Source organism: Cololabis saira, chromosome 18 (assembly GCF_033807715.1).
Source record: "Cololabis saira isolate AMF1-May2022 chromosome 18, fColSai1.1, whole genome shotgun sequence".
Classification (NCBI taxonomy): Eukaryota; Metazoa; Chordata; class Actinopteri; order Beloniformes; family Belonidae; genus Cololabis; species Cololabis saira.
The window spans coordinates 31,286,977-31,309,657 of NC_084604.1; the positions used below are offsets into that span (position 1 = coordinate 31,286,977).

Below are 22,681 nucleotides of genomic sequence, written 5' to 3' on the forward strand. Positions count from 1 at the left end.
GACAAAGGCAGAGCGAGTGCTCATGTGAGACTGGAGGGAGGAACAGTTTCAAACTTTTTCCTTTTCTTTTTGTTTGCTACGCATCACTTATGCCAGTTTTTTTTTTTCTTTCGTGCAAGTGGCTGCGAATTTCATCACTGTTGACCCATTAAATTAAGATCAAATATTATAATCATGTAGTAATAAATCGTGGTTTTGTTACTGTTATATAACCTGTGCATTCGATCACGAGATATAATAGGTGATGGAAGAATAAGAGCATTAAAAAAACGAATTAATGTCTAATTGCAATTACATGAATACTCCAACACAGTGGAATGTTATAATTAATCCTTACAGAGGTTTTGTTTTATGAAACTTAGACTTCTTGCAACATAAATCATACATATCAAATATAATAATCATAGCTGCATCAATAATGAATAATACAAATATGATTGCAGGTACCACATTTCATTTTGATGCAAAACATGCCTCCTCACCAGTTTTAGAAAAAGATTGTAGTGTTTCAAAAACAACATCTACAGTGATTTTTATTTAAAAAATCTGATCCTCTATTATGATGCCTCCTTTTTACATAAATACAACATCAGAAATGAACTTGATTAATGTTGCTCACGTCAGCATACAGGATGATAGGATTCTGGTGCGGGCTGCACACAATTTTTAAACACAGTAAAATAAAAGACACAAGACGAGAGCAGCAGGTAAGATAGGGCTGGGCGATATATCGAGATTTTAATATATATCGATATATTTTCAAACACGATATGGTACGAGACAATATCGTTTATATCGATTTAAAAAAAAAAAAAAAAATTTACATTTTTTTTTAATGATTTTGATATAGCTTATTTTGTGACAAATTGACTTGAATGTTTTATTTGAGATTTGCACAAATGTTTTGTTATTTGCACAACTGGCAACCTCAGTGGAAAAGTCTGCCTGTTACCGTCTACATTGTATTAATTGCACAGTGTATTTGAAGTTAATTGTTATGCAGGAAAGGGATATTTGTTTTATTTTATTCAAGAAGCATTTTTATTCTATATATGCAGACAGTTTATTTTTATTTCATTTGTTTCATACATTTTGATATTGTGCAGACCTCTGTTAATAAATGTACCTTTATGGCTTTGTATTAAAACGGACTGTTTTTTTAAGGGTTTGCCTCAGAAAAAAATGAAGCTAACAGAGATGCTATGCTATAATGCTTTGGGGGAAACCCCAATTAAGGCACAGAAAAAATATCGAGATATATATCGAGTATTGCCATTTAGCTAGAAAATATCGAGATATGACTTTTGGTCCATATCGCCCAGCCCTAAGGTAAGATATCAGGTACTTAACTGCACTTCCATTGACAGCAGGTCAGTGATAAAGAGAAATAAAATATATTATTAACTTTCTTTCTCTCTGTTGTTTTTGTATACTTTGGAGCTTTTTACCTCTTCGTTTTGATGCTCATGAAGAAGAAGCTCTACTGAGGTTACTTGTAATCCTGCCATGTGAAAGAAGCTCTCTGTAAGAAAAAATACATCAACCAGCTTTTTTTTTTCTTTTTTCTTTCCTTTCTCTCTGTTATCATCTGTGTGTTCTCTGCAAGGGCCACCCACTATACTCCAGACTATTAAAACTATTGAGAATCAAAAAGGCTTGCTACAGGCAAAAACCTTTCAGTCTGCAGTAAGAAGGGAAAATAGTAACTGTAATATGTACGAGAATGATCCAAAAGAGTACCTTAAACATCCACAGTATCACAGCTGAACCGCCTGCAACTTCTCAAGACAAATAAGAAACTGGATGTCTGTTTTGCGAATGTAAAAATAAACCAAACCCTCATATTTCCTCTTGATATTTCCATGAAAGCAGTAGTGGATAAGTTTGACTTTTTTGGCATGGTGCCACACTCAAAGTTCAATGACTGCGAAGCTTGGATGATGATAAAAGAAAGCCAGCTTCCAAAAGTCATCAATAATGCATCAGAATTTGTTTGTGCATGTGTTGACTTATGTTCCGGGCCTTTGAATCAGTGAGGCAGAACTGGTACTGCTTTCAGAAATAACCCAGTGTTTCCCAAACTGGTGCTTATCATATGTTTCTTTATTTCACATTTAATAGTCCCACGAACGCCACGGCGAACATTTCACTGTGTGATCTCTACAAAGCTGACGTTGTCAAATTTTTTGTCATACGTATATACTTTAGAGAGCACCTGTTCATAAATTTTAATGTTTTCATAAATAACAAAAATTGACAGCGTTCTTAAACCTTTCATTTAGATGTCACAGCTGACAGGTCTGTCGTTGACGCATCTCCCCAGACTCGGGTGCATTCAAACATTCCTCTCCAGCTCAGCTTCCCTTTCAAACTAACTTAACCCAGAGAATAATTTCCCCTTGTGGGATGAATAGAAAAAAAAAAAACAAGACACTCAACCCCCCAGTTGCTCCCGCTTATCAAGCCAGCGCTGTTGCATGGCAGCTCCGCTGACAACCGGTGTGTGAATGGGTGAATGTCTGCAGCGTGAAGCACTTTGGGGCTGTAGGAGAACAGCTAGAAAGTGCTATACTAGTGTAAGCCATTTACCACCTATTACAGCAGGGAAATGCCTAAAAACATGCAGGACAGGGGGCACAGAGCAACTGGGCTGGGAAACACTGAGGTCGGAGACTCATCAGACAAGTGGGGAAGGAGTTTTGTCTAGGAAAATGGAGAAGTTGACAAGCTTTTAAGGAATTTGGTCCAAACAACCTGAAGTGTTAAAGGAGCTTGAGGCAGGATTTATGAAAACAATTCGTATATGTTTTAAGTTTTCTAGTAATAATGTCAGATGAAGCGTTCCAAACCAAAAAGAATGAGCCCTCTAGTGTATCTCTCCGTTGCCTTGAACAGGCTGTGTGCTGCAAAATGTGCTGCAATTGTGACCGGAATTTCCCGCGCTGTCCTGCGGATGTGACGTCACATTACGCTGCATGTACGTTCTCCCCGTTCTCCCGTGCCGGCTTCGCTGTTGGCTGCAGTACCCCCGACGGCCGTCGTGGTGAAGGGTGGCGCTATAGAGTCTCATTTCTTAAAAGGAGCCTCATGCTCCTTTAACAAGCTTTAAAGGTGACCTATTATGGCATTTAATGTATATTTTAAACAGGCCTTGAATGTCTTAAAAACAATCTAAAGCTTGTTTTTTCTACATAAATCATAAATCCAGCCTGTGGGCCCTGTCACTAGTTTTACCGCTTCTAACCTCTTTTTCTGCGCCTCATTTTTAGGGAAGGGGGGGGTATGATAATGAGGCTCTGTGCTGATTGGCTCCCTGAATGACGTGTAGCAGGGGAGGAGAATAAACCTCGCTCCGCCAGAGCAGCCCGAGCCTGTAAATTATCACAACACTGAATTTTCACAAATGGAAACTTTATTGTTAAAAAAAATAAAATATGAGTTGTATATAAATAACATTTATGCACTATTTAAGCCGGATCTATCCGGCGGATGCTGAACGCTGGCCCCGGAGCCACGCCGGGCGCCCGGGAGCAGTGCTGCTGGAGGAGCGCGCATCACCGCGGCTTTAACGGGGGAATCTGACCGGTTCCGACCGGCCGGGACCGCAGTAACCGGCCTGGACTGGTAGCAGGGACTCCCGGGGACCGACCAGCGGAATTTCAGCCGGATCTGCCCGGCGGATGCTGCGAGACGGGCGCCGCAACTCCACGGCGGGCGCACAGATCGGCTCCGGAGCGCATCCGCGGTGCATCGCCCGTTACCGGGGATCAAACCCACAGATTTCGCTGAAAATCTCGGAGAGTGAAGCTGGTCCGACCTGGGACAGACCCCCAAGGACCCAGCTCCCAAACCACCCGGGAACCTGGATGATTTAACCCGGATCCGCTCCGCCGCGGCGCCACGTCCGACTGGCTGAAGGATGGACCGCTCCAGCAGCGGAGAGAGCTGGTTGTGGGCGTGGTTTCAGCAGCGGAGGCTGAACCTATGGAAATGAGCGCCTATGGTGACGTCACCCTAGGCGCAGATTCAGAATGGCTCAAAAAAAGGTCACGTGACACTGGGGGACTCTGTAAGGCGGGGGTCAGAGACCCTGCAGAATTTCATGGTATTTTGTCTCCCCTGTGCTGGCAGGGTGAGGGGAGACCACTTTATATATGTTAAAACAAGAAAAAACGTGTTTTTCATAATAGGTCCCCTTTAAGGAATTTGGTCCAAACAACCTGAAGTGTTAAAAAGCAGTATTTATAGTCCAAATGCAATATTATAACTTTCAGCTGGCATGGATCCAGAACAAAGAGGAGGACTAACCGCAGGCAGGCCCACCGCAGATAAAAGGCCCAGGTGATGGCGGGTGCAACCAATGTGCCCTGAGGAAAACCAAGCAAAAGCTGCCTCAGCATGATCCAGATGTATTTATGTATTCAGCTGTTGTTTACTTGCGATGGACCAGATTACAGCTGCATATCCACTAAACCAACTGGCTTTTATTATGTCATTACTTGATTTAAAGTGTTACCACACAGCCGAGGTCTTCCTTTGATCAGAAACTGAAGCAGTTACTGTGGGTGATGTCACAGCTACCAGCGAGGGAACGTTAACGTCTTATGAACAAACATGTGACCATGTAAGATTCTTCAAAAGCTGGTGTGAAAAATCCATCAGTATGTCCTTGTAGGGCTGGGCGATATGGACCAAAAGTCATATCTCGATATTTTCTAGCTGAATGGCGATACTCGATATATATCGATATTTTTTCTGTGCCATAATTGGGGTTTCCCCCAAAGCATTATAGCATAGCATCTCTGTTAGCTTCATTTTTTTCTGAGGCAAACCCTTAAAAAAACTGTCAGTTTTAATACAAAGCCTCGTGCCAAATGTCACACAGGTTCCTTTATTAACAGAGGTCTGCACAAGATCAAAAGTATGAAACAAATGAAATAAAAATAAACTGCCTGCATATATAGAATAAAAATGCTTCTTGAATAAAATAAAACAAATATCCCTTTCCTGCATAACAATTCAATTAAAATACACTGTGCAATTAATACAATGTAGACAGTAACAGGCAGACTTTTCCACTGAGGTTGACATTTGTGCAAATAACAAAACGTTTGTGCAAATCTCAAATAAAACATTCAAGTCAATTTGTCACAAAATAAGCTATATCAAAATCATAAAAAAAAAAAAAAAAATTAAATCGATATAAACGATATTGTCTCGTACCATATCGCGTTTGAAAATATATCGATATATATTAAAATCTCGATATATCGCCCAGCCCTATGTCCTTGCATAGATTCACCTGTCAGGTTATCTCTGTCAAGCCAATTCCTAACATCTTCACTAAAAATATTATCAGCTTATGGTGTAAACCTCTCTGTGTCATTGTCACAAGATTTAGTCCTTGGTTGTGCTCATCGGGTGCACATCAAAACTCGCCTGCCTTTGAGATGTTTCCTACAACATGTATGTTAATATGTACGTGAAGTACTTCTTTAAATACTTAAACAGATGCCATCCGCACACAGTATGTGCAGATGCGTACACATACAGATTGGCAAACTCAGGCTTTATAAACACACTGTAATGGTAATGTCGGCTATTATTTATGATGTTGTGAAAATTGTGTAACGGCAGTCGGAAACACAGTTTACCTTCAAAGCAAATGGGAAAGTTCTGTTTCCGAATGAAGTGTCATTAAACTTTCATGGAGCTTTTGCTGTATCAAGAACAAGTGGCGTAGAGTGACAGTGTGGCATCGTCCCCCCCAAAAAAAGTCTCCCACCTTAGCATTTCACAGCTCTCCCTCCAGGTTTTAGATTCTCTTTGATCGCATAAGAGGATGGGCAGCATTTTAAAATCACTGCAGCGTGGCTAGCAGTATTTACGACATCCCTGAGAAGTAATGGCCACTTATCTCTCTTGTACACAAATGTAGTCGATTTATAGGAATGTCTACTTGGTATTCAATATTTATGATGAGATAAAGTGGCAGGAAAGGATTTTAGAATGTGCCGGAAAGAGAAAGGGAACCTATGCTGAAATATGCCTGATCGGAGATGAGGGAAGACCGAGTCGCCACGGGGTTTTACTGGAATACGGACCGAAATGGTGGCGGTAAAGACGTGATCAGGCCTTTTGTTGTCATAGATGCAAACTATATCTCTGATCATTACGATAACAAGTCCGTTTCAGCCCCTAACTCGTTCTGCTCTGGTGTTTTGGACGATGATCCTGCGAGAGCCGTCTCCGGGAGCACGGCTCTATCCGGCCGTCCAGTCAGGTACAACTGGATGTGTGAAAGTTAAACGCCTCGTCGTGTCACAGCCTCTTAAGCCGGGCAGAGAAGACACTTGAGTCGGAGCAATGTGAAAAGAGGTTAGCACTTAATCCGAATGTTTATCCGCTTGTCACCTGCGACAGCGACGGTGACTCACACAGGTGTGTGCGTGCGCGTGCATGTTTGTGTCTGCAAAGATAATGCTTACTTATGAAGCGGCTACTGACTCTTCTTGGGGTGTCACAACGGCACAAAAGCCTTTCCAAACTGTCAAGATGTACCACTGTGCCCCAATAAGATGTGCGACTGTGCCTCAGGATGTTTTCTTGCTTTTCTGACATGCTGAAGTACAAAAATCTATGTTCCCTGCCAGAGATTCTCCCCTAATAGCTTTCGCCGTGGACTTCACAGTCTGTCTCATTACGCTCGCGTTATGTATATCCGTGTCAAAGAAATTGGAGTCTGTACGATGGATGTTGAGACTGATGCAGACCTGCAAAACAATCGGAAACGAGGGCAGGTTGCTTTATAATATGCTGCATAGGGATGGGCGGTATGGACTAAAAAATGTATCACGATAATTTCTGGCATTTATCCCGATAACGATAAAAATGACGATTAAAAAAAAATACCAATTCAACTCCACCTTTGTAACTATAAATCTATCTCGCTCTCAGATCCGCCATGTTTGTTACACAAAAACCAACCACCGTCATCAACGGGAAATTATCCTTCTTTCTTTCTTTCTTTCTTTCTTTCTTTCTTTCTTTCTTTCTTTCTTTCTTTCTTTCTTTCTTTCTTTCTTTCTTTCTTTCTTTCTTTCTTTCTTTCTTTCTTTCTTTCTTTCTTTCTTTCTTTCTTTCTTTCTTTTTGCCTCATTTCTTTCTTTCTTTCTTTTTGCCTCATTTCTTTCTTTCTTTCTTTTTGCCTCATTTCTTTCTTTCTTTCTTTCTTTCTTTCTTTCTTTCTTTCTTTCTTTCTGCCTCATTTCTTTCTTTCTTTCTTTCTTTCTTTCTTTCTTTCTTTCTTTCTTTCTGCCTCATTTCTTTCTTTCTTTTTGCCTAATTTCTTTCTTTCTTTCTTTTTGCCTCATTTCTTTCTTTCTTTCTTTCTTTCTGCCTCATTTCTTTCTTTCTTTTTGCCTAATTTCTTTCTTTCTTTCTTTTTGCCTCATTTCTTTCTTTCTTTCTTTCTTTCTTTCTTTCTTTCTTTCTTTCTTTCTTTCTTTCTTTCTTTCTTTCTTTCTGGCTCATTTCTTTCTTTCTTTTTGCCTCATTTCTTTCAGGCTCATTTCCTTCCTTCCTTCCTTCCTTCCTTCCTTCCTTCCTTCCTTCCATCCTTCCTTTCTTTCTTTCTTTCTTTCTTTCTTTCTTTCTTTCTTTCTTTCTTTCTTTCTTTCTTTCTTTCTTTCTTTCTTTCTTTCTTTCTTTCTTTCTTTCTTTCTTTCTTTCTTTCTTTCTTTCTTTCTTTCTTTCTTTCTTTCTTTCTTTCCTTCCTTCCTTCTGGGTCAATTTAACACAGAACCATAAATCAGCTTTACACAAAAACTTCATCAACGGGAATTTATCATTTTTACCTAGAGATGAGAAATTCTTATCGTGGGGAATTTTTTTGACGGTTTATCGTGAACGGTAAAATATCGCCCATCCCTAATGCTGCATCACGTATCCACAAAGGTCACTTATATACGAGACACCCTGGTTTATACCAAATGACACATTTTCTTATTAATTTATAGCAGCACAGCTGATGGGCATCGCCCTCGGAGTGTAAAACTACATCGGATACGAGAAACGAATGCAAATGCACAGAAGTGTTTGGAAAGTGTTGACATGATTGTAATTTTTGTATCTGACACGTATCAGAAATATGCTCCTCTGCCTGCCGACTCTGATTTCAGACTGGTGGAGGAGGAACATGTCAAGGAGGCGGGTGTCACTTGTCTCTTCGTCAGAGTGCGGCTTGGCAGGCATCACAATGTGTTTTGCACATTCAATTTCCTGTGTTTAAATCTGACATGCAGGTTTTGTTTTCGTTTTCCCTTTACCAAACTGAATATGATAATGTCACTCGGGAATTGCTAGATGAAAAGATTTCCACGGTGCCTTCAGCTTTTTTTTTTTTTGTTGAGGAGATGAATTGAACAGTAGATGTGGGCTTTGGAACCAGTACAGCATCCGTTATAATGAAACCATCCTTCTTTTTTCCCGCTATTCAGGGGAGCTTGTTTCGGAGAGGAAGTTTGCAAACCAAATTGGATTAGAAATGGTGGATATTATGTTAGGTGTCTTTCTGGCTTCACACCGTGTGTGCAGCCTCGGCACGATTCTGCAGTTCTTCGGTTTGTAGCTATCAGTGTTGAAGCTGTTTCAAAGCTTTAATCTGTAAAACAGACACGTGATTCTGACTTATCTGTAAAAATCTCTCTCTGACCCCTATTCAAAGGAGTTTTTTCTTCTTCTTTTTTTGTACTTTACCCATCGCTGTCTATGCTTACGCTGATGATTAAAGCCACTTTTAGGTTTCCACGACTCTGCTCCTGAAGTGACATGTTTAAATGAGCAAATATCTGATTTTACTCAGATCAATTTAAGTTTGATGTGACATGATTTAAATAAAAAAAAGATGTAAAGGCTGAGAATAGATGATTAAGAGTGAGATGTGTAATACAGTCCCCGGAGATGCAGAACAGTGATTTACACCTCAAATTGGACACTGAGCAAAGTTAAAATGCAGAAAAATCTATTTAAAAGATCTATAAAACTCCTGGCTTTGGCATTGTATCACAAAAACCACATCAATACAACGAGGGGAGTCATAACCTTCAGTAAATGTCTCAGGGTTTGTTTTAGCTGACAGGAAGAGGATGCACACGTACGGATTAAATAAATGTGTTTTTTTTCCTTCACAGCTTTGAAGAAGGGTCGATTCTGGATCACTCCTGATCCCTACCACAATGATGACAACATCCAGATTGGACGTGAAGTCAAAATATCGTGTCAGGTATGATAACAGCGGCGGAAGAGACGCAAATGCCCTTGATCCTTTTTTTTTTTTTCTTTTGCAATAGACCCTTTTATAAATAAAATAGGATTGAATTGTAAGTTGTCACGATGACACAAATAACTGCGCACATCACAGGTGGAGGCAACACCTCCGGAGGAGCTGACATTTGGCTGGCTGAAGAACGGTCGCGCCCTGCGGAGCTCGGAGCGTATGGTCATCACCCAGACGGACCCCGACATCTCACCCGGAACCACCAACCTGGACATCATAGACCTGAAGTTTACCGACTTCGGCACGTACACCTGCGTGGCGGCGTTGAAGGGCGGAGGCATCCCCGAGATCAGCATCGATGTCAACATCTCCTCCACTACTGGTGAGCCTCACACGCCTGTATGTCAGCGGCGCATCCACACATCCTCCCGGATCACGTCTGACGCACACAGACACACGAGCGCTCCCAGCCGCCGGCGTCACGCGCGTCAGACTGAGAGTCTTTAGATGTCGTTGATCATGAAGACCTTTGCTGAGTTCAGGTTCCTAAAGAGTCCAGTTCCCTTTTAAAGGAACCCTCGTCTCACTTTGGTTTGGTGGTATCTAAGAACAGATAGTAGGTTTATTTCTCTACAGACTTTATGTCCACTAAAGAGTTTCTTAATCTTAGATGGTAAAAATGCAACTTGAAGTTAGACTTTTATTCTTTCCTGTTTTTGGGATTTTATTTGAGTACAATTAAAACTTAACAAAAACAGCTAGTTTTAAAACTAGGCAAATAGAAAAAATACATAAAAACATAAGACATCTGGAGCAATAACATAAGGGGAAAACAAGTGCATCATTGCACAGCTTGTCCTTTTTGATGAGAGCATCATATAGAGGAAAAAGATGCAGGTAGCATCTCTTGGTTTTATTTATGCCATTGAATGAATGATTGAACAAGGAATATAATTATCCTTCACTGAAATGAATGCAGACAAGATACATCCATACATTTAGGAGGGTTTTACCTCCAGTTAGCCTGGCCAGATGTACCAGTTTTCTTATAAATTTGGTTTGGCGGCGGCAGGCTTTTTGAGATGGTTCATCCAAAAACGGCCGTTCAGGACAACCAAGCAGCTGCATGGTTGATAGCAACACCTTGAATCAACACGTTTTTACTATAAAACCAGCAATAGTCCTTCACTGGCGTTCCCACTCCACTGAGTCTGGGCGTCACGCTGCCCACCTCACATGCTTCGTCTATTTGTTTAGTTGTATTAATTGTAAGCCTTTCCAGTGATGCACAGGTAGTTTCTGCTGGATACGTTGGTAAACTACAAAAACAGCCCCTCTAGCAATAACTTTAATATTAATACATTTAGTCAGAAGTGTCTTATTATAAGCAAAATATCCTTGCATGTGGGGTAAGTAAAAAGTCCTTAACTACAAGAAAAATAAATAGTGTAAAATAGCTTTCCTTGAAACAAGTCCTTTTTACTTTCTCTAACACTATTTTTTGCAGCATTGCCAGGGCCAGGTGAATGTGGAGCTGATTATCCAGGGCCCAGAGAGATTTTGGACCCTTGACAAACCTAAAAATAGATCAATTAAAAAAAAAAGATCTTGTAATGAATGTTAAAATGGATATTCATAATAAAATACATGAATACGTTTTAACGGGTTGAAGAATAAGTGAGTCTCTCTGAAGTGTCTTTCACCCCTGCTGTTTGGACAAAATGGTTTGGTCTCCCTCAGTCAGATTTACTGCAACACGTCCTCACTGAGGGAGCGGCTGATGCTTCTGCTGCTGCACCGCATTTCCCTGCTAAAAGCAGAAATCTTAACAGAAAAGAAAGGACATTTAAAGAAAGGACTAACGCTGAGAACCAGGTGCTGCTTACATTTAAAAACCTTCCGTTGCTTGCTGTGAGCTGGTGATGTCAGCGACACAATCTCATATCCTTTGGTATTCATTCTGAAACATCACCTCAGTAAACTTGTGTGAAGTCAAAGGATTTATTGAGATCTGGAGTTTCTGCTGATACGTTCAGCTTCAAAATGTAAACAATCAATTCAATGTGAAGCGAAAGATTTTTCAAATGGCAGCTAAAGTTAACTAAGAAATTAAGGAAATAAGTCCAGGTTTTAGATCGTATAGCTTCAAGATTGGCTAAACGAGTTGATTAAAATTAAATGAAAAAATATGTTACATGTATTTTTAATTACTTTTATCCTGGAAAGGTAGATTAAATGGATGAGTTCATCTCAAACAAAACGCTGCTCATAAAGTTGTTACATGAATATATAACTGAAATTGAAGGATGTCGGACATTATAATATGGAGCATAAATGTTTGATAAATCTAAATAATCTAGCACAATAAAATCATCTTATCATTAATTTAGGGTAACATTATTTAAACTGGGTAGTGGAGCTTTGCCAGGCCGCTCAACATCACCTTATGTTCCTGGAAATGTGAAACAAGGTGAGCTCATAGTGGCAACTTTAAGTTGTTTCCAACAATAATTCACAGCAGTTTAACCTGTAATTAACTTAATATATCAACATCTTATTGTGGTTTATTGCATGTTGGTCTAAAAGCTGGACATACATGTTAGTACTGTATGGTTCCTGTTTGCAGGGACGTCTGTCCTTGCAGCAGACGGAGCCACAATAGCACTGAAAGATGAAGAGGGGGGGACCCCGAGTAATTCTTTGTATCAAAGATGAAAATAATTAGGAAGCCTGGCCAGGCTAACATCAGGTGCACCCACTATGAAAGATTTCACTCAGCAGCGTAGTACAGTACTTGGGTTTTGCAGTTCAGATATTTCAAGAAGCTCAAGACGTGAAAACAAAGCTGTTTCCAGATTGTTTTTATGTGGTATTTAGGAAAGTGACCATTTAATGTTATTAGTTGTAGAATAACTATATAAACACAGGCTTTTGTTTCCCTGATCAAATGCCCCTGATCAGTTGGAAATTGTCGTAAATCCGCCTGTTTCAGCTACTTTACAGACATTTCTGCTAACACTATTGTTTTAAAGTAACAACTACATTGTCTTGAAATGATTAAATCTGACTTCATCAATCAGACTAATCACACATTAAACCTCCATTGTCCTCCCATCAGCCCGGTTCTCCAACGTTTGTACACACGGGCTAATCACACACCGCATCAGTCCACCTCACCCTCTGATCCACATCACTGAAGTTTCAATTGTAGCCTGCTGTGCTGTTTGCTTTGCAGTAGCTGTTCATCTTGTCTTTTTTTATTCTTTTTGCCGCTCTATTGTGCATCAGTCATTTCGAACGAGGGCTTGCGTAGGTGCCTGAATGACAGAATGAGAATTGAAATCATAAAAGCAGAAATTGATGGAGAAAATCTGCAGTTCAACATCCTGTCAAAGTCTAAAAGTGTCGAGCTGCTTGACATTTTAAGAGGACAACTGTTGAACCCATTTACTAAAGTTAACAATAATGATAAGACTTTGCAGTAATAGTGACTTGCGGTGGTCTGATAGAGAAGCAACGATGTATGTAATGGCACGAGAATTGTCTTTAGCTTTAATCTCCAGTTTAAGGTCAACCAGTGAGCAGAAAATGTGTGTTAATGCCACACTTGCGCTGCATCGGCTCTCGCATTTCGCTTTTCCGAGATTTCCAGATAATCCATTTGGGGAATCCCCAGAGTTGGTGTTTGCTGCTGGCACTTGCAGATATGTGCCTTTGCTTTGAGTTTACTGGTGCCTGTTTGGCGCTGATAAGTGACTTCTGGGTTGTGCGATGATCTGCAACGTAGCAGCGATAGCGGTCATAGCGAGCGTCGGTCCCCACGCACACACGCCGATGCACACTGTAGCACCTTTACCTTTTATTCATCATTCTGTTTTCTCAATCACAAACACCTTGCCGCCACTCACAGTTTGAACATGAAAGCAGTTTGTCGACCTTGGGTGCGTAATTACTGTTAGATAATCCTTTGATAATCCTCGCGCTAAAAAACAGTGGGATCAATCGGATCTGCCAAGATTGCTTCCTCATTATCTTTTAAGTAGTGCAGTCTCCTCTTTTGGAGTGTCAGAGCGATGCCAATGCATTAACACAGATCCTTTAACGTGCACAATAATGATGATAATGATACATTTTGAAAACAGTGCTGTCTCACTGAGAAAATCACCAAGAAAATGACTCTATTGTGATCAAATGAAATGCCCGGATTTGAATACTTCCTTAGGTTCTCTCGGCTCCTGTCAGATGTAGGCGTATGAAAGAGACGTGGTGTCATGGACGGAGATGTTGCTGTCACCTCGAATAATATACCAAATGGTGTCTCTACCTGTAACAGTTCCTACTGCTTAACCAGGGCGTGCGTGCCGTGAATGAGTGAGGGCATCTTCGCCACAGCTGCCGTGTATTTTAAAGACACCTCGGGCCGTTAGCCCGCCACTTTTCTGTCGTGAACGAGCCCTGTTTTTGCTTCTCTGCCTACGCTCCTGAAGGGAGAAAGCTCAAGCTGCAATTAGAAGCCCTAATAAAAGTGTTTAGAGGAGATTACGCTGAAGGTCTTCCAGGGTTTCATGCTGGGGAAGTGGCCGCTGAGCGCTCGAGTCTGGAGCCTGAACTCTGCAGAGCTCGCCGGTTCTTCCAGCATCTTCCCCTCTTTTAAACTTTTGCAGAACACAGATTTATTGACATTTCCCTTTTTTTTTTTTGCAAAATAGCACCAATATTTACTGTTGTAACATGCTCATTAAATACGCTGTTTCTTTGCTCCGCGGGGTTCCCCAGAGAGTGCAACAGTAATAGACTAATACTTATTCATAAGTGTGGTCTCAAAATGATGACAAAGATCTACCCTTAGGAGATCGCCAAGATTAAAAGACACCAAAACTGCTGGAAACGGTTACCAGCATTAGTATTAAGCATCCCATAAATCTCTCACACCAAACAAGAAAATTCATCTTATTAGCACTGGAATTGAGTTTGCAGTGAGTGGGTGTGTCTGGGATTAGCTGTGGTGAGAGTCGTGAATAAACGGCTGTGTCTCTGAAATGTTAAGTGGATTCCGATCGGAACTATCTGTGGGACATTTCGGAGATAAAAACGTGTGAGAATTTTAGAATTAGTTCAGATAAATATTTGACATTTAAAGCCAGTTTTCAACACGTCTCGCTGATAAGCTGATAGCAGATTTTTGAATTTGCTTTTATCGTAATTGCTCCGACAGTGGAGTCTAAACCATATTAGTCGAATAAGCTATTGTGGCGAGATAAGTCTCTCAGATGGATTTTAGATTCAGCCCGTGACAGTAGTTTATCCTGAGTCTGATAGATGAGTAAGTAAGTAGTAAGACTGGAAGTCGCATCTCGTTTGTGAGGGATAAATCCTTTCTTCACAACCCCCCTCAATTAGCATCCTGCCCACACCTGAACTCCTGGCACCATGTAGAGTGTCTGTGTCTTAAGAATGGCTGCAGCGACTTAATAAAGCAAATCAATTAAACCTGTCAGCTGATTCAGAAAAGCTGTTTTCATAAAAACAATGCACAACCCTTTTTGCTAAAGTGAATTGCGGTCATCAGAAGACCGTTGCAGGACTGGTTGTCTCGGTCTATCATTCTTTCAACCTTCCTGTTGGCTGTTTGACTCTTATCCATCATGAAATGTCATCTAAGAGGCCATGCCACATGCGACTCTGGGAGAAACAGAAACAGCACGGCAGTCACCATTTGACCACTCGTTCCTGCTCGTTTCAATAGGGCTGTTCGATTTTGCCCAAAAATAAAATCGCGATTTTTTTTCTCTCAAAATCCGATTTTCGATTACGATTACGATTATTTTGTGAATTGACAAAAGGCAAAGAAATGATTTCAAATATGCTATTTTTTTATTATTTGCCCCATTGGGCTTTAAGTGCAAACTTTGCTCTTATTAAACCAAAAATGAATGAATAAAGTGCAAAACTCTGTAAAATAAGTTGAAAAAAAGTTTTAAAAAATATAATAAAATATAAAGTTTTATCTCAGCAAATCAGCACTTGCAAACATACAGTAAGTTATATTTCCAATTAAATAAAACCAGACATTTTCTAATTAAACTAAACTGGGTCTTTGCATGCTAAATAATAATGCAACCCATGAAGGAGGTAGAGGTGTGTAATGTCAGTCATTACATTTGCTATTCACATTTGCAAGTTTTTTGCAAGGAACACGAGCCGGTCTACCGGTGGCATGTTACAACGCCCCCTCCTACACTAAAGAGCCTCTCCGATGGGGCACTTGTCGCAGGTATTGAGAGGTATTTCCAGCAATCATTAATATGGTATCAATCATTAATATGTGTGCAGACAAGGTAAAAAAAATAAATAAATTAAAAAAAAAAAAAAAAAAAGTGAAAAATCGATTTTACGATTTTACCGTTTTAACATCGTTCTAATTACATAATCGCGATTACGATTTAAAATCGATTAATCGAACAGCCCTACGTTTCAGCAAGAAATTCAGACATAATGAAGGAAACAACAGCGTCTTTTTTCCTCAAACTCACCTGCAGGGTGGAAAATATTCACCGTCTGCTGACTGAAGCACAGTTGAGAATGTTAGTTTCTTTCCTCAGTTTTCTTTCACGCTGCAGCTCATTATCTACCATGGAAAACTACACTGGTGCAACATGTTTAGTCTTTGATATCATTGAATCTTCTTTGAAGTGAGTTTATCTTTAAGTGAATTAAAAAAAGAGTTAATCAGTTTGCAGTGACAGGTCCTGAACCACAAACTGTTTGTTACTGCTCATACTCTGAACCGTTTCACTTTCTCACAGCATATAATTGGTTTGTGGAGATAGCCATGTTTGATTTATACCTTAAAATTGGAAATTTTAAGCATTTTCAGCTAAGAGTTTGCTGAAAAAATATGGTCTACTTCCTGTTTTTCAGCTTGAGGATACTGTAAACACCTGGAATAAAAACTGCTCTCTTTGCGTTGACTGAACTCTGATCTATTTATCAAAACGGCATATTGAATGTTGTGGAAGGTTTGTAGAGCTGTTACATGTATCTGTGCTCCGTTTCAACCTTCAGCTATAGTCATGACGTGAGGATGGTGATTGACATAATGAGGTCATGAATGACAGCAACCAAAATGAGCGTCATTGGAAGGGTGGCTGGTTCAGCCTCGGGGACTGGGTGAGGAATTCAGTCATCTGGAAGGCGTTGCAAATAGAGTCGCTCCTCTGCATGTAAAAGAGCCATTTGAGGTGTTTTGGGGACCTGGTCAGGAGGCTTTTGACATGTCCTGCAGGGCGGGGGTGGGTTGTCAGAGATGGAAGGAATGCTCGGGACAAAACCAGGTCCACATGAAAAACTGGGAACACATGACCCACTTCTTTATAAGCAGCGATGGATGGATGGATGGATGGATGGATGGATGGATGGATGGATGGGTAGATCAGAGAACCATCAAACAGATTATTTATTTTGGCAGGTTTGTTGAAAATGGCGGATATAGTTGAACTTCAAACTTTAAAAAATAATGTTTAAAGCAAAAAATAGATCGTTACCAGAACAGTTACAAACTTTGTTCAGATTGGAGGATGAGGACAACAGACTTAAACTTGATTTCAAACATACTTTTGCAAGGCTAAACATAAAACAAATGTGTATTTCTGTTACAGGAGTAAAATTATGGCATGGACAAAGCAAGGAACTGAAAAGTTGCACATGTTTGTATCAGCTTAAGAAAATGTTGAAAAAAGAAAAGATAAGTGCCTACAAAAAAGAAGAAGGAGAAAGAGAAAAAAATAGATAGAAGAGTGGTATTTTTGTTTGTTTTCTTGTTATAAATATGTGTATAGATAGATTGGTGTTCAGTAAGTCAACGTAATTGTATTAACAGAGAGGGGCAGGTATCATAAGTTTTCTTCTTCCTGCTCCTTTTCTTTCATGGTGATAATGTGTACTTCATGGAATTTTGTACAACATTATTAAGAATATATACCATGAAAGGAATAAATGAAATTAAATGGATGGATGGATGGATGGATGGATGGATGGATGGATGGATGGATGGATGGATGGATGGATGGAAATGTTTGTACCATCAGTAAATGCCTTAAAATGGCCAAGGTGTAACTCTTAACTCATCGCCTTTGCCTCATTTAGCATGAGAAGATCTCTGATTTTCATTGGTGTCAGTTGAAGGTCCCAGCGCTCCCTCTATCATTGGTTCTGCTCAAACCATTTAAAGTTAATGCACAGAAATAGAGATCCCTCTACTGAGTAACGTCAGCATCTGGCTTGTGTTCACAGTCACCCAATGATGTGTTGTTAGTGAAGCTTGTTTCCTAAAAGCTCTAATTTGACAAGATGGCTTTGTCTTTAGTGCTTTACAATTCAATATTGTGTCTTTACACTGCTTTCAGACCCACTAACGTTGTCTACATCTCAAACATTATTCTGGGCCTGCTGAAAGATGTTCTTTTTTTTTACATAACCTGCAACCCCACAAACTAATGAAGGAAGGTCTAAAATCGATTTGTATGTCTAAAGATCGATTTATTTTTTATTTTTTTATTTAAAAAAAAAATATATATATATAAATATATATATATATATATATTTTTTTTTCTCATCATTACATTTTTGCCTGGTGAACTTTAATCCCAGTAGTCCCAGTAGTTTTGAAAACTCCTGAACTAAATGAACTTTTCTTTAGAGAAAATGCTGGACATTTCAGCTTAAATTTCTAAATGTTATATTAGTTCAATGAAGTTCATATTATCAATATTTACTATAGCTTGTTTGGTTTCTCTGTTATCAGACACGGTTTTTCATGAAATACCTGAAAAATGCCGGGTGCTTCATGGCAAGCTGTGTGTCTGGTGACAGAATAAATCAGACAAGCTAAAATAATTTGTTTACTGCTTGAGCTGTTGCAATTTCTTTCTTTTTTTGCACTTTGAATGGATATTGAAATGCCTATTTAAGTTATTTATTTCTTAGTTATTTCACAATAATTATTGTGAAATTATTATTTCAATAGTTATTTTACAGTCATATAATCCAGGCAACACTAACCCAAATCAATATCGAATCGGATCGGATCGAATCAAATGGTGATAATCGATTCTGAATCTTAAGAATCGGAATCGAATCGATTCTTGACATTTGAATCGATACCCAGCTCTAATAGATTCCCTCTTGGAATCTGCCACAACCCACAAAATCCCGAATTGATGGTCCATTCCAACAGTAATCACAAAAAGAATGCCAAATGATGAATTTCAGCAAGTGCTGTACTGTTGCAACCTAAACAAATGTCTCTCGGGGAACAGATCCCATGAATAAGCCAACGAAGGCCCAAAAAACCGGCTTAGTGAGCTGTGAACTGAGATGAAGAGGCTTAACAGCTGGCCCACAGCTGGGATGCTGCCCTCAGAAACTGCTCATATGGCAACAGTCAATGACGCTCAGGCCATTTCCATGTCACGCATTCAACCTCTTGGCAGCATGCGTAACTGTATAAAACCGGAGAGGTTCTTGAAGTAGGCTACAGACGCTGAAGCTGCAGCTCCAAGTGGACAGGAAAACTGTAGTCCATGAGTATGTTGTGTGTATTTGTGGAGGTTTGGGGGGGAAAGAAAGTAGCAGGCAGCAGTAGGAATAGGCGATATTTTACCGTTCACGATATACCGTTGATGACGTTTTTGTGTAAAGCTGATTTATGGTTCTGTGTTAAATCCACGCACAAGTACGGGAAGGAAGGAAGGAAGGAAGGAAGGAAGGAAGGAAGGAAGGAAGGAAGGAAGGAAGGAAGGAAGGAAGGAAGGAAGGAAGGAAGGAAGGAAGGAAGGAAGGAAGGAAGGAAGGAAGGAAGGAAGGAAGGAAGGAAGGAAGGAAGGAAGGAAGGAAGGAAGGAAGGAAGGAAGGAAGGAAGGAAGGAAGGAAATGAGCCTGAAAGAAAGAAAGAAATATATGAGCCTGAAAGAAAGAAAGAAATATATGAGCCTGAAAGAAAGAAAGAAAGAAAGAAAGAAATGAGGAAAGAAAGAAAGAAATGAGCCTGAAAGAAAGAAAGAAAGAAAGATATGAGCCAGAAAGAAAGAAAGAAAGAAAGATATGAGCCAGAAAGAAAGAAAGAAAGAAAGATATGAGCCAGAAAGAAAGAAAGAAAGAAAGAAAGAAAGAAAGAAAGAAAGAAATATATGAGCCTGAAAGAAAGAAAGAAAGAAAGAAAGAAAGAAAGAAAGAAAGAAAGAAAGAAATGAGCCTGAAAGAAAGAAAGAAAGAAATGAGCCTGAAAGAAAGAAAGAAAGAAAGAAAGAAAGAAAGAAAGAAAGAAAGAAAGAAAGAAAGAAAGAAAGAAAGAAAGAAAGAAAGAAAGAAGGATAAATTCCCGTTGATACGTGTTTGTGTAACAAACATGGCGGATCTGAGTCATTCCAGTTTTGCAGTACAGGTGTAACTCATTTAATTGGTTTTTATTCATTCAATTTAATTGGTGTAGTTTAGTAGTATTTAGTATTCTTTTAGAGCAGTGTTTTTGGGGCTCCAAAGACTGAATGTGGTGATAGATTTATAGTTAAAAAGGTGGAGTTGAATTGGTATTTTTTTTATCGGGATAAATGCCAGAAATTATCGTGATACATTTTTTAGTCCATACCGCCCATCCCTAGGCAGCAGTGTAGCCCTAGCTGAGGTTGGTGGTATACAAGTACATAAAATATGTTAATAGGAGCAAGCAACTCAGCACATCCTGCCCATAGAGTAGCTCCCTGTAGCCTGGACTGCACCACCTGTACTTATACTGTATGGAGGTGGCCATATGGGAAATTACTGCCACGTCCAGCTGGGAAAATCTGGGAGAGCAACTTTAGCAAGAAAACATGAGTAAAGGAATTGACCTTAGTCCCAGAAGTGGTTTTAAATGCATTCTGTACAGGACATTTCATTTATTGTACCTGGTCAGGTTTTCTTTGAACATAACAAAAGAAAAATGAAAAACAATAAGAAAATTAACATCTTTATGAGACCAGAGAGTAACACACAAGTTGTGCACATAGTTGCCATTATCCCTCATCCTCCTGTCCCTTTGTTATTGTTGGAGATAAAGTTTCGAATAAAGAGCAAAGACCACAATGATTGGCAATCACAGTTTAGAGAGTCCTTGTAAAGTGTAAGTGGAGTGTATGGGATTTGTTTGTTTCAAATAGGACTCTACTAAAAGCGTCTACTGATGAGAGACGCAAGCCTTAAATGAACTTATTAGGAATGCATTTGCAGCTGGAAATGCTTCCCTGATCCAGAAAAAAGCAAGGCTTTCTACCCACCATAACAAATACTCTTGTGTTGTTTTGTTTGGAGAACCCAAAATAAATAAATGAGAATAAAAGTACCGTACCGGTATTGTGACTGAATGGGTATTAAACGGTAGAGGGACATCGCAGACAGCTCCGTGGCAACAAATTCAGCTCCGGCCCATGAGGGAACGGGTATCGAAAGCCTGCTGTTCTGCAATCTGAGCCACAAGAATTCATGAGGAGTTTGATAGAATGATTTTTAAGATGAGTTATAAAATCTGAGGGAAAAGCTGCATGTCGCCGCAGTATACGGGAGCATCGGGCCAATTTTAACACATCTCTGGATATTCATTCCACTTCAACAACTCCGGGTGTAGATGCGACGCAGCACAACGCAGACTTTCACAAACATGCCCACAGCCGACCCACAGGACGTCTCGCTCTGCCCCCAGAGGTTGGAGGTTCAGAGGAACAGAGAGCCCCGTCACATTGTGACCAACTCATTGGCTTCAAGCTGTCTGAACACACAGTCTTGCACATGCAGCCGCACACTCTGCAGGGCTTGCAGGAGTTGAGACTGCCACGTTGCCATGGTGATGGGGAGTGATGTCATAGTCCTGTACTTGAAAAAGGGGGCAGTGGGAATGTTTATTCTCACAGACATTTTTGCGCACCACTCTGGATGCATTTGCTGTAAGAAAATGCAAATTTGCCAGATAGCTCCTTGTTCTGCAGTTTTCCTGCTGAAAGGCTCCGGCGAGCAGCTTCGATACACAGATGATTATTTCAGCTGAGGCACTACAGATGTGTTGCGGTACTGAAGGCAAACTAGGAAGAATCTGTCATGACCCAGAATTACACAGAAACGGAAGTACAATCAGTCATAGAAAAATAAATACAGTACTTTCAGTAAACAGCAAGCATTTGATTGAGGAACGGAGGCAGCCTCACAGCAGGGTGTTATTCAGAGGTAAGAGGAGAAACTCGCACACACACATGTGCACATGGAAAGACATCAAACAAAGGCTGTGCGTGCACATGCACACAGCAAGTGTGCCCTGCAGGCATCAGAGGCGTATGGAGGGCTTTGCTACAATGGAGCTCGCTGACGACCAGCAGCAAGCTCTCTGCCACACTGAGCATGTCAGCGGTCAGTCTTGCACGCAGAGGCAGAGTGTTCGCTTGGAAAGAGGGAGCTGGGGAAAAAAATAAACTACAAAGTAGGCAAGAGAGGGGGATGAGCGAGTGTTTCCCTGCATGTACGTCTGTTTGCTGGGGAGAGACGATGGCGGCCGATAGCCATTATTTGTGGCGCCGAAGGCAGAAGGCAGACAGCTGAAACTGCCCGTCTAATCTGGGCAGTAGAGAGGCCAGGTGTAAAGGTGGCTACATGGATGCTTGCTGCTCCCTTTCCTGCTTCCCTGTTGTTGTTGTTCCGGCTAGAAGAAATGTGGAGAAGATGTGGAGTAAGTTTGCAGTGGAACAAAGCATGTTGGCTCTTGACAGGTGGCTGCTACTAACAAGACACTGTGCAGTGAGAATCTGGACATACGAGTGAGTGACAGCAATTTTCACTGACGTTGTCACATACTCTGGTTTGGAAGTGATATTTCTAGATACTTTTAATTTTTTGCTTGATAATGATTGAAATATAGTTTTTTTTTTTTTTTTTTTTTTTCCACATGCAGGTTTTGGATTAACAGCAGATAAACTGAGTAAAGTATAATCAGACTGAACCGTGACCCAAAGTGACGGCATTGCAGCATCTTTCAGCTCACCGTTTGCGACTTGAAACTTTAACACAATCCTAAGTGAATGCTGATAATGCTCCGAATGCATTTGCAATAAAACCTTATAAGCTAATGGTTGGTATTTGCTTTTACAATTCCCAAAGCAAAAATTTCAACCGTAGCAATTATGTTCTCATTGCAGAAAAACAGCTTTTAGACTAAATTCACTTCTAAATCCACTTGTCAAGCCTTTCACGTCTGAATGCATAGCCTGTTTTAACGACGCCAAAGCCTAATTTGCCTGTTGGTCCACAAGTTAATTTGTTTTTTACTAAATAGTTGATCAAGCACAACCTTTCATCCGGACGGAGCATGCTGAGTTCCTCCTGGTT

At 40.2% G+C, this 22,681-nt stretch overlaps 1 protein-coding gene across 2 annotated transcripts in view; it reads left to right on the forward strand.

Moving 5' to 3' along the window:
• mdga2a (MAM domain containing glycosylphosphatidylinositol anchor 2a) overlaps positions 1-22,681 on the forward strand; it is a 269,982-nt gene that overhangs the window by 154,664 nt on the left and 92,637 nt on the right. For both annotated transcript variants that reach the window (XM_061746664.1, XM_061746665.1), the window contains exons 7-8: positions 9,192-9,283; positions 9,422-9,659. In XM_061746664.1, the coding sequence (XP_061602648.1) occupies positions 9,192-9,283; positions 9,422-9,659 (330 nt within the window). The remainder of the gene's footprint in view (positions 1-9,191; positions 9,284-9,421; positions 9,660-22,681) is intronic.